Raw genomic sequence first — 14735 nt, 5'->3', positions numbered from 1 at the left:
GAATTCTTTCCATTTGGACCTCACCTTACCCACTGTGAACTCAACCTAACCCTGCATGACACAGCCCTCAGGAAATCCAGGGACAGAGGCAGTGTGGACGGCTGCTTTATAACACGACAAGAAATAGCCAAGTCCGTCCCGCAGTTCTAAGGGGGAACGAGCCCTCCGGGCGGGAGCTGGCTGCAGTCTCCCTCCAGCCCTGTCGCCTGGGGGCCGTCCAAGCTCACCAGCTAGTCCACCTCACTCCATGCCTTGGCTTTCCACCTGCGGGGAAACAGCAGCCAAAAACAAAAGACAAAACAAAACAATTTCCTCCTAATAGGAAGAATAAAATGAAACACAGTTTTTCAAGTTTCTCAACAGTGAAACAAAAATTACAATTGTACAATTAATAAAAACAATTCCATGAGCATCTTTCTTTGCAGTTCAAATTCTTCTCATTATATACAATCCTTCTGTATTGGAAGAAGGCAGTTTTATCTGTTTTATTTAAGAGATGAGCTTGTTTGCCTAAAGTCACAGAGTTTGACCCTGTGTCTCATCCCCTTCCGAATCCCTGAGCAGCTTTCTTAGTTGACAAGCTGCTATTCCCAACCATCAGAGTTGGGGGGGGGGGAGAGAAAAGGCTTAATATTTAAGTCTTGTATGCCAGGATGTTTCAACATCCACACAGTTGACGTTTTGGGCAGAAGTATTCTTTATGTGAGGAAGTTGTCTGGTGCACTGCAGGATGTTTAATGGCATCCCTGGGCTCCACCCACTAGATGCCAGAGGCAACCTCCCGGTTGTGACCACCAAAAATTTCTCCAAAATCTGCCAAATGTCCCCCTGGGGAGCAAAACTGCTCCCCAGTGGTTGAAAACCACTACATTATACACAATACACACAAATTCTTGGGAGCCGTCACCCAAATGGAAACCGTTAGGCTGAAAAGAGAAGACAAAATCAAGGAATAATTCTCTCTAAATATGTGAAAAGTTTCCGTATAGAAGCAGGAATGGATTTCGGACGCCAGACAGCAAACCAAACTTCGTAGGCAGAAGTTACGGAGTAAAACCAGCGAACATTTATTCTGTCGACATGCCAGGCACTGTACAGGGCACTTCAAGTGTTATTTTATTTAATCTTTACAACAACCCTACGAGATTGGTAACGCAGGCCTCACTTTACAGATGAAAAGACTGAGGCTCAGAAATGTTAACAAACTTGCCCAAAGTCCAAGAGCTAATAGCAAAAGCAGAACCAAGACTCAAACCAAGGTCTAATGCTGAGACCGAGCTCTTAACCACCCAGCTACTTCGACCCCAACGCATTAAGCATTTCACCTCAACGTAATAAATAAGGAACTCTTTGACTTATGAGCTGTTCCTCTCACCTACAGTGATTCTGGGAGCCACCAACCAATGTGTCCAGACCAGAAGCAGGTCCAGAAAGTCCTCCTTCAACAAGCCCCGGGGAAGCCTCTGCCCTAACTCCTCCGAGTCCCTCGACAACATTCAGCCCTTCCTATTTCACGTTACTCAAGCCACTCTCTCAAGCACTTCCTCTTAGCAAGCTCCCTGAGAATGGGGCAATCAACTTCTCATGTTTATAGTCTCACAAAGCCTCACACGTACTGGGGCTCTGGGGTGCAGGGGGGGAGGGGGGGCGCGAAGTTCACAAACAGTGGCTGGGGGCGGGGGAGAGGGAAGAATCCTCCGGAACATTAAATATTAGTTTGGAAGCCACCTGTCGAAAGACAAACACTAAATTGTATCTTACAGGTATTATATTTTCCACAGAAATCCCAGGTTCTCAGATCACAGTGCCTCTATTCCTATTGAAACAAAACAAAACAAATAGACAAAAACCATGCCCAGCGTGCACAGAAGTAGAAGTTGGTGTTCTTACCATATCCAGCCAACAGCAAGTTGTCTAGAGTAATCTGGAGGTAAAGGGGAGAGTCGGCTGAGAACGCCACCGAGGAAAGCAATCGGGCAATTGCTCTGCCCAAGCAGACACAAAATAAGGGCGAGAAATGTTGAGAATACCCAGCGTAAACCATGCGAGGGGTCCCTCCCTAAACTTCCTCAGGGTTCCTGAGCAGTGGAGAGAAGAGAATCATGTACTAACACAAGCCTTCCTCACTGCCACCAGGTATGGAGGGTCTTCTGCTTCTTTCTTTCCTAACCTTCTATCTCCATCAATGACATGGCATTTTCCCTTTATGCGCAACCAATCACCATTCAAGAGAAGCAGAAATGTAACCGTCCAGAACAGGCATTCAGACAGATGATGAAAGGGGCAGGCCACATCGTGCAGAAGTTGGTGCAAAATTAAACACTTCAGTAGGACCCACAAAGCTTCCAGGACCAACCACAAACCCTCCGCTTCAAGGTGCAGATCGGTTTTTCCTTTTTTTTTTTTTTCCCCCCCTTTGGCTGAATCTCTCAGTTTGGGATAACCAGACAGAAGCTTTGAAACGCATGTGTGTCCTTCCAGGGGACCAGCTGAAAATCGGCACCACGTAACTTGACGTGGGTTTAAATAGGGCCTTTTTGTAACCCATTCACCTTCGTAGGGGAAAAACGGGGCTTGGAAACCTGTAGTTTAGCGCTTGTCACCAAATCTCTTACTAAAGTCAAGGCAATTAGGCCCATGACTAAAATATTTTATCTCAAAGCTTCCGTCCTGCGCACATCACAGATACGGCTAAAAGCAAACACAGATTTTTAAAAATGTCTTTCATCCACACCCACAGAGAGGTGTGAGGGCAGCCGAGAAATCATGGCGACAGGGACAGCCGATGTCCGTGGGGGCAGCCGTTTCGGAGACGTGTTTTCGGGACAGGGCGCGGAACCAACCAGTGGTAGGTACTTTTCTCTCCAAATCTCTCTCCATCTTTTATCTGCCCAATCACATTTCGGTCCAGCAAACTGCCTTTATCCTTCGAGAGGTTCTCGGCGAGAGCAAGAGGGACCGAAGGCGGGCGAGGGGGCGATGCCCGGGATTTGTAGCCACACGTAGCGCTGGGAAACGTGTAGCTGTTTACTACCAGCGTCCGGGAGACGCCAGCGCAGCGCGGCGCGGAGCACGCCCCTCGGGGCCCGACCCCGCCCCCCCATCCCTGGCCCGGCGCGCCCGGCTGTGGGGGCGACGCGCCCGCGGGACGCGCAGGCTCCCCGCGCGCCGCCCCCCCCCCGCCGCCGAGCTTCGGCGTCGCCCGCCCGCGGCCCCCGCGCCCACCCTTGGCGCCGCCCGCCGCGAGGTACCTCGGAGGCCCGGGTTGTCGTCTCTGGCCCGAATCTTTCGGATTTTGACGGGGCGCCCACTCAGGGTGGACAGGACCAGTCGCTGGCGCAAGAAGTTGCAGCCCGCGTAGCTGAGGGAGTGCGACTGGGTCGCCATGTGCGCGCCCTCCGCAAGGGTGCCGGCGGCCGGGGCGCAGCGACTTCGGACGGGCGCGGGGGTCGCGACCCCGGCGGCGGCGGCGACAGCGGCGGTGGTCACCCGGGCTCCGTCTCGTCGCCCCGCAGCCCCCGGCGCGTCCACGTGGTTTGGAACAGGAAGACGGAGAGACGAGACACCGGGTCAGAGGGGAGGGGGGCGGAGTCGGTGACCGTCTCCCCGCCTCCCCACCCGACCGGGGGCGGTTCCCGCGCTGGGTCACGCGGCTGTTGGTCGGCGCTGGATCAGGGCGGTGCCCATGCCGAGCTGCTATTGGTCCGCGCTGGAGCTGGGCGGTGCCCGAGCCGCGCTGCCATTGGCCTGCGCTGGTGTGGGGCGGTGCCCGGGCCCCGGCAACAGCGCCTGGCGGGAGGGCGCGCGTGCGGGGGGATGGCCGGGGAGCCCTGTGCGCGAGCTCGCTGGCCGAGGCGGTCTCCCTGGGGTCCCTCGCGGCGTGGGAGCCGGGGAGGCGACGGGCTGGGTAAGGTGCATTCCGCAGGCCCGGTACTTAGCCTCAGTACTGACCGCAAACCTGGATGTGGAGGGTATGCTCTCCCCCGCCTTTTTCTCGATAGAGGAGAAAACGGGATTGGCGCGCTCATGCTGGTGCAGACTCCGCGCTGAGCTCGCCGCTGGCGCTGTCGCCAGGCAGGGTACCCCCATTCTCTCCTTACACTCGAGGGAGGACTCGAGGGACATTGCAAAGGTAACAGTGGCCGCATGCATTGGGTCCGGAGTCTTGCGACACCAGGCCGTTGGCTATTTTATTATGAGACACCGCTTTCACATCGGCCCGTTTACATTCACAGCGCTTCTTGCCAAGTGTGTGCCTCCCATCCCGCGTGCCTCACAATGGGTAGTTGTAATAACTTCACACACACACACACTCCGCTCTTCCCTCTTTCCTGTCTTTTTAATCCTGCACACCAGGATCTTCCCCAAGATTGGATTATGTCACTCCTCTGCTCAAAAACCTTCAGAGATGCGCAGAGAACGATCAAATGACCACGAACTTATAAATCCAATATCGTAATAACATGGGTTTGCAACCATTCTTGGACAATATCACCAGATCATGAGTTCCAGAACATTTAGGGGCTGGGGGGGGGGGCGGGGGAGCGGGGTTGGAGGAGAGGGTGGCGGTGATCTGCAAAGGGTGGAGCTTGAGTAAGATTAACCAAGGTAGCAAGTTTTACAGAGATGAGACTCGGTTATGAGGAACCACTGAGGAGGTCTGGACTCCATAGGGTGACAAGTTATTAGAGGTGTAGGTAGAATTTTACAGAAGCACCCTTGAGGTCTGTTAAGGGGGGTGGGTAATGGCATTTATATTACTGCCGTTTCTTGAGACTGCCTTTCAGGAAATTAATTGGCAGTGTCTTCCGATGTGAGTATCGAAAGCTCCTGGTCCTCTGAGGGCGTTCCTTGAATCCTGCAATGGTCTGTGCCAAAGCAGATAGAGGGGCATCACACCAGGAATGGATTTTTTTTTTTTTTACTATCCTCTCATTTTGAACAACAACCTTAAAAAACAGCTACTATATTCTGTAGCAAACCCTGTTGATGCAAATCTGTTCATTTTCCTCCAACAGCACCTGTATCTGTTTGTCTAAGGGCTTTTCCCACCTGCATGGAACTCCATAGGCCAGAGGTGCTGAGGAATTGGGGTGCCTGGTGACTCATGCGGTTAAGCGTCTGACTTGATTTCAGTTAAGTCGTGATCTCACAATTCATGAGATCGCGCCCCGTGTTAGGTTCTGCACTGACAGAGCATGGAGGCTGCTTAGGATTCTCTCTCTCCCTATGTCTCTCTGCTCTCTCTCACCTGGCTCTCTTTTCAAGGGCTCTCTCTTGAAATAAATAAACTTACAGGGATTAATCCCCAGGGTCCTCAACCAAAGACTGATGGGCGTTGATGTATAAATATCCCAGCTTCTGACCCTTGGACAAAGTAGCTCTGTGATGTAGATTCTACAGTGTTTCCCTAGGGTTCCCCAGAGGTTTTAAGCTCCAGCTGCCCACCGTGGTGACTCGCTTGGTGACAGGCTTCCTCCCTTCCCTGTATACTTAGCTGCCTTCTGATATTTCCTGGGATTAACTCCCAAATAAACTATTTTCTCTGCAATTATTGTCTCAGAGTCGTCTTCTGGGCAAAGTGAATCCTGATTTTTAAAATCTGAGAACTGAGGTTGAGAGAATAAATCACATGCTTAAAGTGACAGAGCTAATAAATGAAAACCAGAATAGAAATTCCATCTGCCTGTCTCTCTCCTGCTCCCTCTCTCTCTCTCTTGAGTTATATGTCTTTGGAACCCTGAATCTCCAGTAAAAAGTCTAGCTACCATGAGGCTGCCATGCCAGAGAGATGCCATAGATTGCTGACTATTCTAGCAGACGGCGTTCAGAGGAGTCCAGTCCCCAGCCAGCCTCCAGCCAGTTGGTGGAGCCACTATGCCTGACACCATTTGGAGCACAGATAAGCTGTCCTCACTAAGCCCTGCCCAAGTTGCATTCCTGAACTAAATAAAGGATTGCTCCTGTTTTAAGCTATGGTTTGGGGGTAGTTTGTTATACAGTAACAAATAACTAAAACTACATATCCCTGAATTCCCATAATTCTAGGTTAGCCAACCCCAAGAAACATCTTGCATGAGATTTGGAAGACAAAAGCAAAGTCACAGCCATGTTGGTTATGTTTGAAAGGTCACTGCAGAGTACGGGGCTCTCTTGCAGCTCACATACGTATCGGAAGCTGACCTTCATTATTGGACGGGGCCCCGACCCCCTCCAGTTTCCACCAGATCCTGCTTTAGTAACTCCAACTGCCGGGCCAAGTATGCATTTACCTCCATGATGAAGGACGCCATCTTCTGCTGGTCACTCACATTATCAAGGTTGGATGCTTGCAGGCAGTGAGAGACTGATGTTCTACTGACTTGGGTCCTATCAACAGGCACGTGAAAACCAGCCTCCACAATTGCATTAGGTCAAATCCCTATAGGAAATCTCTATTGAGTGATTCTGCTTTTTTTTTTTGTTTTAACCCTGATTGGTACAAGTCATTACTGAAAGCTTACTGGGAGTAAGGCTCTCTGCTAAAGGTTTTACATACATGATCTTATATGGTCCTCAAATCAACTAGCTCAAAAGCTGGATTTTAAGTATATAGAGGTTTAGGATACAATTCTCTCTACTTTCATATATATTTGAAATTGCCCATTATAAACTTTTTAATCTACTCATAGATTTTTTCTTTCACAACAAATAAATGACATATATCTTGCCTTGTAATTACTTCCACAAAAAAGATAAGGACGGGGCACCTGGGGGACTCAGTCGGTTAAGCATCTGCCTTTGGCTCAGGTCATGATCTCAGGGTTCATGAGTTAGAGCCCTGCATCGGGCCATGTGCTGACAGCTCAGAGCCTGGAGCTGTCTCCCTCTCTCTCTGCCCCTCCCTGGCTCTCACTGTCTCTCTCTCAAAAATAAGTAAACATTTTTAAAAATTAAAAAAAAAAGATAAGGATGACGATAATATAAGGATAAGGGTGTCCTTGCCTCAACCATGGGACATGGGATGTAGGGACCATAGTAGAAATGGCTTCTCCGTCTGTACAGAAAGTTGCTCAATACATTTCTACTCACTCTGCTATCTCATCATCTCCTTTATTCAAACCATAATAGTTCCATAGCCTTTTCCTCATCTCAGCCTGGAGCTAATGCTTACCTGTTCCAGTTTTAGGATGATTTTCTGTGTTCAGTGCTCTGCCCCCGGGCTCCCACAATAACTATTCACAACTACATTTTTGCACATATCTCCTTTTATAACCCATTTATGTGGGCAGCCTTCCTGAAAACACATAGTGATCCAGTGGGTGCAAGAACAATATTCTACCATTTAGAGTAGAAGCAGTGTCTTACTGGGGCGCCTGGGTGGCTTAGTCGGTTAAGCGTCCGACTTTCGCTTAGGTCATGATCTCGGGGTTCGTGGGTTCGGGACCCGCGTCGGGCTCTGTGCTGACAGCCAGCTCAGAGCCTGGAGCCTGTTTCAGAGTCTGTGACTCCCTCTCTCTCTGACCCTCCCTGCTCACGCTGTCTCTCTCTCTCTCTCTCTCTCTCTCCTAGAAATAAATAAAACATTAAAAATATTAAAAAAAAAAAAAGAAGCAGTGTCTTACTGTTTTATCCCCAGTACTTAGCACCGAGTGGGAGTTTCAATAAGTATGCCTAGAATCAATTACTTAATAAATTAATTAAAAGATACATGGATAGCCTAAATCAATGAATTCTGAACTGTCTAAACCAGTGGCTTCAAACCTTAGCATGTACCAGAATTGCCCGGAGGGCTTGTGGTTTTGGTTTTTTGGGTTTGTTTTTTTTTTTTACATTTTTATTTTATTTTTTGAGGAACAGAGAGAGATAGAGCACAAGCAGGGGAGGGTCAGGGAGAGAGAGAGATACAGAATCCAAAGCAGGCTTCAGGCCCTGAGCTGTCAGCACAGAGCCCAATGTGGGGCTCAAAGCCACAAATGTGAGATCATGACCTGAGCCGAAGTCTGACACTTAACCAACTCAGTCACCCAGGTGCCTCTATAGGGCTTGTTAAAACATAGATGTCTATGGTGAAATACTGAGATTTTCCTCTAAGATTAAGAACAAGACAAGGATGTTCACTCTCAAAACTCTATTCATCAGAGTACTGGAAGTCTTAGCCACAACAATCAGACAAGAAAAAGAAATAAAAGGCAACCAAATTGGTAAGGAAGAAGTAAAATCGTCACTATTTTTGGATGACATGACACAAAAATAGAAAACCCCAAAGACTCCATCAAAAAAAAGCCTACTAGAAGTAATAAATGAATTCAGTAAAGTTGCAGAATACAAAATTAATACCCATAAATCTGTTGCATTTTTATACACTAATAACAAAGTAGCAGAGAGATTTTTAAAAATCCTATTCATTATTATACCCCCCCAAGAAATACCAAAGAATAAACATAAACTAGGCAGTGAAAGACCTGTACTCTAAAAACTATAAAACAATGATAAAATAAATTGAAAGGCAACATGAACAATGGAAAGATATACATACTGATGGATTAAAGAACTAATATTGTTAAAATGTCCATATACCATTGGGGCACCTGGGTGGCTCAGTTGATTAAGCATTCAACTCTTGATTTTGGCCCTCTCTGTCTCTCAAAATAAATGATTAAAGATTTTTTAAAAGTCCACATACCCAAACCAATCTACAGATTCAACGTAATCCCTATCAAAATACTAATGTCATTTTTCACAGCACTAGAACAAAGAATTCTAACATTCTATAATTTATGTAGAACCACCAAAGATCTCAGGTAGCCAACAATCTTAAGAAAAAAGCTGGAAGAATCACAATCTCAGATTTTAAGATCTACTGCAAAGCTAAAATAATCAAAACAGTATTTGACTGGCACAAAAAATAGAAATATAGATCAATGGAAAAGAATAGAGAGCCTATAGGGGCGCCTGGGTGGCTTAGTCGGTTAAGCGTCCGACTTTCGCTTAGGTCATGATCTCACGGTTCGTGGGTTCGAGCCCCGCGTCGGGCTCTGTGCTGACTGCCAGCTCAGAGCCTGGAGCCTGTTTCAGTCTGTGTTTCTCCCTCTCTCTCTGACCCTCCCCTGTTCACGCTGTCTCTCTCTCTCTCTCCTAGAAATGAATAAAAAAAAAAAAACATTAAAAAAAAAAAAAAGAATAGAGAGCCTATAAATAAACACATTCTCTTTTTTTAAGTTGATTTATTTATTTTGAGAGACAGAAGCGAGTGCAAATAGGGGGAGGGGCAGGGAGAAAGGAGAGAGAGAATCCCAAGCAGGCTCTGCGCCCAGAGCCTAACGTGGGGCTCAGTCTCACAAAGTGTAAGATCATGACCTGAGCCAAAATCAAGAGTCAGATGCATAACCACATAAGCCATCCAGGTGCTCCATAAACTCATATGGTCAATTAATCTACGACAAAGGAGGCAAGAATATGCAATGGGAAAAATACAATCTCTCCAACAAATGGTGTTAGCAAAACTGGACAGCTACATGCAAAAGAATGAAACTGGACCACTTTCTTACACCATCCACAAAACTAAACTGAAAATCAATTAAAGACCTAAATGTAAGACCTGACACCATAAAATCCCTAGAGGAGTGTAGGCAGTAATCTCTTGGACACTGCCTTTAGCAACATTTTTCTAGATATGTATCCTCAGACAAAGGAAACAAAAGTAAAAGTAAACTATTAGGACTATGACAAAATAAAAGGATTTTGCACAGCAAAGAAAACCATCAATAAAACAAAAGGCAGCCTACTGAATGGGAGAAGATATTTGCAAATGACATATCCAATAGGGGTTAATATCCAAAATACATAAAGAACATACACAACTAAACACCAAAAAACCAAACTATCTAATTAAAAAATTGCCAAAGGATATGAATGGGGAGAAGACCTGAAAAGACAATTTTCCAAAGAAGATATACAAATGGCCAACAAACGCTTAAAGAAATGCTCTCAAAACTACTAATAATCAAGGAAATGCAAATCAAAACCACGATGTACCTGTCGGAATGGCTAAAATAAAAAAGACATGAAATAGAAAGTGTTGGTGAGGATGTGGAGAAAAAGGAACCCTCGAGCACGGATAGTGAGAATATAAACAGGTGTAACCACTGTGGAAAACAGTATGAATGTTTCTCAAAAACTTCAAAATGGAGGGGCGCCTGGGTGGCTTAGTCGGTTAAGCGTCCGACTTTCCGACTTTCGCTTAGGTCATGATCTCGCGGTGTGTGGGTTCGAGCCCCGCGTCAGGCTCTGTGCTGACTGCCAGCTCGGAGCCTGGAGCCTGTTTCAGTCTGTGACTCCCTCTCTCTCTGACCCTCCCCTGCTCACGCTGTCTCTCTCTCCTAGAAATAAATAAAACATTAAAAAAAAAAAAAAACTTCAAAATGGAATTATCCTATGATCCAGTAATTCCACTCCTGGATGTTCCACTACCTCAAAAAGATATGTGCACCCCATGTTTACTGTAGCATTATTTATTATTATTGCAGCTATTACAATAGGCAAGATATGGAAGCAAGATAAGTGTCCATCAATAGATGGATAATGAAGATATGGTATATATACACAATGAAATGTTACCCGTAAAACAGAATGAGATCTTGGGGTACCTGGGTGGCTCAGTTGGTTGAGCTTTTGACTCTTGATTTCGGCTCAGATGTGATCCCAGAGTCCTGGGATCCAGTCTCACATTGGGCTTTGTGATCAGCATGGAGCCTGTTTGGGATTCTGTCTCTCCCTTTGCACCTCTCTCCCACCCTCTCTCTCTCTCAAAAAAAAAAAAAAAAGGATGAGATCTTGACATTTGCAACAACATGGATGAACCAAGGGGTATTATGCTAAGTGAAACAAGTTAGGCAGAGAGAGACAAATACCATATGATTTCACTTACATGAGGAATCTAAAAAACAAAACAAAGGAGCAAACACAACAGAAACAGACTGATGGCTACAGAGAACAACCTGATGGTAGCCAGAAGGTAGGGAATTGGGGGATGGGCAAAATGGGTGAAAGAGAATAAGAAGTACAGACTTTCAGTTATGGATGAATAAGTCATGGGAATGAAAGGTACAGTGTAGGGAATATAGTCTATGATATTGTAATCGAGTTGTATGGTGGAATAAAGCATATGTAAGCATAGCATAACGTATAGATTTGTCAAATCACTATGGTATAAACTACTGTAACATTGTGTGTCAACTATTCTTTAACACACACACACACACACACACACACACACACACACACACACACACTGTTGGGCCTCATTCCCAGAGTCTCTTCAATACATCTGGGGCAAAGCTCAAGAATTTGCATTTCTAATAACTTCCAAGTTGGTGTTGATGCTTCTGGCTTAAGAACCACACTCTGAGAAGCTTAAAAAACAAACAAAAGATGTATGAGATGGCTTCAAAAATACACAGAATGGGAGTTGCAGAAGAAGACAAGAGAGAGAAAGGGGCAGAAAGAATATCTGAAAAAAATTGTGAGCAAATCTTTCCAAATTTGATAAAGTTCATAAATCTATATCCAAGTTGTGAAAGTCACTATGCAGAATTTGGACCTGGGGGTGAGGACCCCTTCCTGATGGACACCTTGATTACAACCTCATGTGGCCCCAAAGCACAGAACCCAGCCACGCCTGAATTCCTGACCCACAGAAACTGTGAGATAACGAGTATATGTTTAAACCACTATGTATGTGGTTATTTGTTACCCAGCTACAGAAAATTAATACAGTGGGTTTCTAACCCAGTCTGTCTGGCTCCCAGAGTCTATTCATCTTCTCTCCTGATTAATTAAATATATTGTGAAAGCTGTTAACTGAGGAGCTGGTAGAGATGACAGACTTTCAGAGTTCCAAGAAGCTCGGAGGTCATTAGTCTGGCTCCTCTAAGATAAGAAGAGCCCCCAGTCTCAAAGGAGCATCTAAGAAGGTTGGAATATTGAGCTAGAAGACGTTGGCCTGAGTCCCACTAACATTTAGATGAAGACCAGGGATAACCATAAGTAGTGCCTTTAAAAATTTTTTAAAAATAATTTTTGGAGACTCATTGATTGTGATATTGAACATCTGTCTTCCTATGATTGTTAGCAGTAAAAACACTGATACATTGAAAATGATTGTGTTCTTGTTTTAGAGCCTTTGGGACGGGGGCGAAGTGAGGAACTTGAGTCTTGTTTTGCAGACAACCCCAAATCACCTTCACGGACAGTGAGAGTGACATGAAGCGGAGGATCAGCAGGTGATAAACACTCAGAGCAGAATTTTCAAAGCGCCAGTTGCCAGTCTTGAAGCCATATCATGATTATGAAACATCGTGATTTATAACTGTGAAACTTTAAATGTGAATTTACGCCTAATACACAAATGTAACATTATTACATAAACAATACTTCCCTGACTTTTTAGGACTATCTTAAGTCCTTTTTTATAACTTCTTTTTTTAAATGTTTATTTACTTTCGAGAGAGGGGGGGAGAGAGAATGCATGAGCAGAAGAGAGGCAGAGAGAGAGGGAGGCAGAGCGTCCGAAGTGGGCTCTGAGCTATCAGCACAGAGGGCTATCAGCACAGCAGGGCTCAAACTCATGAACTGTGAGATCATGACCTGAGCCAAAGTCAGATGCTTAACCCACTGAGCCACCCAGGCGCCCCTGTCTTAAATCCTCATGTTTTATTCACTGTCTCTGTCAAATCATACTTGTCACTCATCAAGTTCCATGTTCCAATATTTGATTCAGAATTGTCTGCATTCCATCTTTTTCACTGTTATAGAAATATTTCACCATAGAAAGGAATTTACTGATCCACGAAAAGTCAAAGGGCACCCAAATGTCCACTGACTGATAGGTCAGTCAGTATATCCACACAGTGCAATATTAGTTGGTAATAAAAAATAATCAAGCACTACATGCTACATTATAGATGAGCCTTGAAAACATCATACTAAGTGAAAGAAGCCATCTACTTAAAAAAAAAAAAATCCACGTGTTGTGTGGCTCCATTTATATGAAGTGTCCAAACAGACAAATCTGTAGAGACCAAAAGTAGATGAGGTGGAGGCAAAGATGGTCATGGAAAGTCCAGACTTCTGGTCCACTAGCTTAGCAAACGCAGTGCAGGGAATCTCCTTCCTAATGGCACCAGCAAATCCAGAGTAGAGTCACATACCCGTTTCTGAACCTCTCACAATAGTCTGGAGGAATATATGTTATGATCGGCCAAACCTGGGACACATGCTCTCCTCCTTTGTAGAGAAAGTCTTGTCAGTGTCTTTCAGATGACAGGAATGGAGCCTGAGAGAGGGAGCCTGGCTCCCCTAAGGGAAACTATATGCTATCATCACAAGAGATAACAGATGCTAGGCTGGCAAAAGCAGTACATGGTCACCTCACCAAACCTAACAAGGTCAGAGTCTCATCAACAGAGAATCTCTTCATGAATTAGCGCAGTTAAAATTTTATAAAAGTGGCACTTTGGGGCGCCTGGGTGGCTTAGTCGGTTAAGCGTCCGACTTTCGCTTAGGCCATGATCCCGCGGTTCGTGGGTTCGGGCCCCGCGTCGGGCTCTGTGCTGACTGCCAGCTCAGAGCCTGGAGCCTGTTTCAGTCTGTGACTCCCTCTCTCTCTGACCCTCCCCTGCTCACGCTCTCTCTCTCTCTCTCTCGCTCACGCTCTCTCTCTCTCTCTCTCCTAGAAATAAATAAAACATTAAAAAAAATTTAAAAAAAAAAAAAGTGGCACTTTTTCCAAAGCAGTTCAATTGCACAAATGTTTGTCTAACGCCTAGGAGGGTGCTAGGGTTGCCTATGCCTGGGGAAGATGTAAGAGTACAGGTGAGAGACTAAGAATGCAGAGCTGAGTAAGACTCAGCCCCTGTTCTCAGGCTGTTCACAGCCCAATCCAGTGGCTCCCGAGCTTCACCGTGCAAAGAAATTTCACCTGGGGGATATTATTAAAGATGCATAAGTCTGGGCCACAAGCTAAGATTTTCTGATTTGGTGGGTGTGGGGCTGGCTTTAGAAATGCGTCTTTAAATGCACACCTTTAAGTGCACATGTGATTATGCTGTGTGGGGTCCAGAAGCTACTGTTTATGGGATTCTCTGCTATGATGGAGGAAAAACACCTGCAAAAGGAAGGCTACGCACGTCTGCGTCCCTGCAGGACTAGGGTGAATGCCTGAGGAGCAGAGAGGAAGCAGGGTTCTTGTGTGGCTTACATCATGCAGTTTGCAGAAGATATGATCGCCTAGAAAGGAGAGCACGGGATCACATGCAGCCTCCTGTGAATGTTTCTGATTACGATGAACCTGAGGATATTTAGACAATTGGAAGCTAAGAGTTGGTTTTTGTTCATTTGCTTGGAACAACATCGTACATTTGCTCTCCTTTAATTCCAGAGAGGAATTTGAGTAATAGCAGCAAATGAACTTACCCTTCAGAATTGATCCTATCCTTCAGTACTTTCTTAACTGAAAATCCTTTTTTTTTAAGTTTCTTTATTCTGAGAGAGACAGAGACAAGTGGGGGGGAGGGTTGGTACAGAGAGAGAGGGAGGGAGAGAATCTAAGCAGGCTCCACATTGTCAGCACAGAGCCTGATGAGAGGCTCGAACTCACAAAAACTGGGAGATCATGATCTGAGCTGAAACCAAGAGTTCGACGCTTAACCAACTAAGCCACCCAGGTGCCCCTTAACTAAAAATCTTCATCCTTC

General features: G+C 45.7%; 1 protein-coding gene across 3 annotated transcripts in view; it reads right to left on the bottom strand.

The window, feature by feature from the left end:
• Nucleotides 1-3560, bottom strand: part of RCL1 (RNA terminal phosphate cyclase like 1) — a 61994-nt gene extending 58434 nt beyond the window's left edge. The window contains exon 1 of one of the 3 annotated variants that reach the window (XM_039230811.1): nucleotides 3252-3560. In XM_039230811.1, the coding sequence (XP_039086742.1) occupies nucleotides 3252-3387 (136 nt within the window). In that variant the 5' untranslated portion in view covers nucleotides 3388-3560. Of the gene's footprint in view, nucleotides 1-1375; nucleotides 1480-3251 lie in introns of those variants that run through there. The other 2 variants (XM_039230812.1, XM_039230816.1) reach the window with 2 other exon arrangements.
• Nucleotides 3561-14735: the final 11175 nt, after the last annotated feature.

This window comes from Hyaena hyaena, unplaced genomic scaffold, assembly GCF_003009895.1.
Source record: "Hyaena hyaena isolate Hyena2069 unplaced genomic scaffold, ASM300989v1 scaffold_51, whole genome shotgun sequence".
NCBI lineage: Eukaryota > Metazoa > Chordata > Mammalia > Carnivora > Hyaenidae > Hyaena > Hyaena hyaena.
Note: the sequence above shows the minus strand (reverse complement) of the source record. Positions and strands in the feature narration are given on the sequence as shown.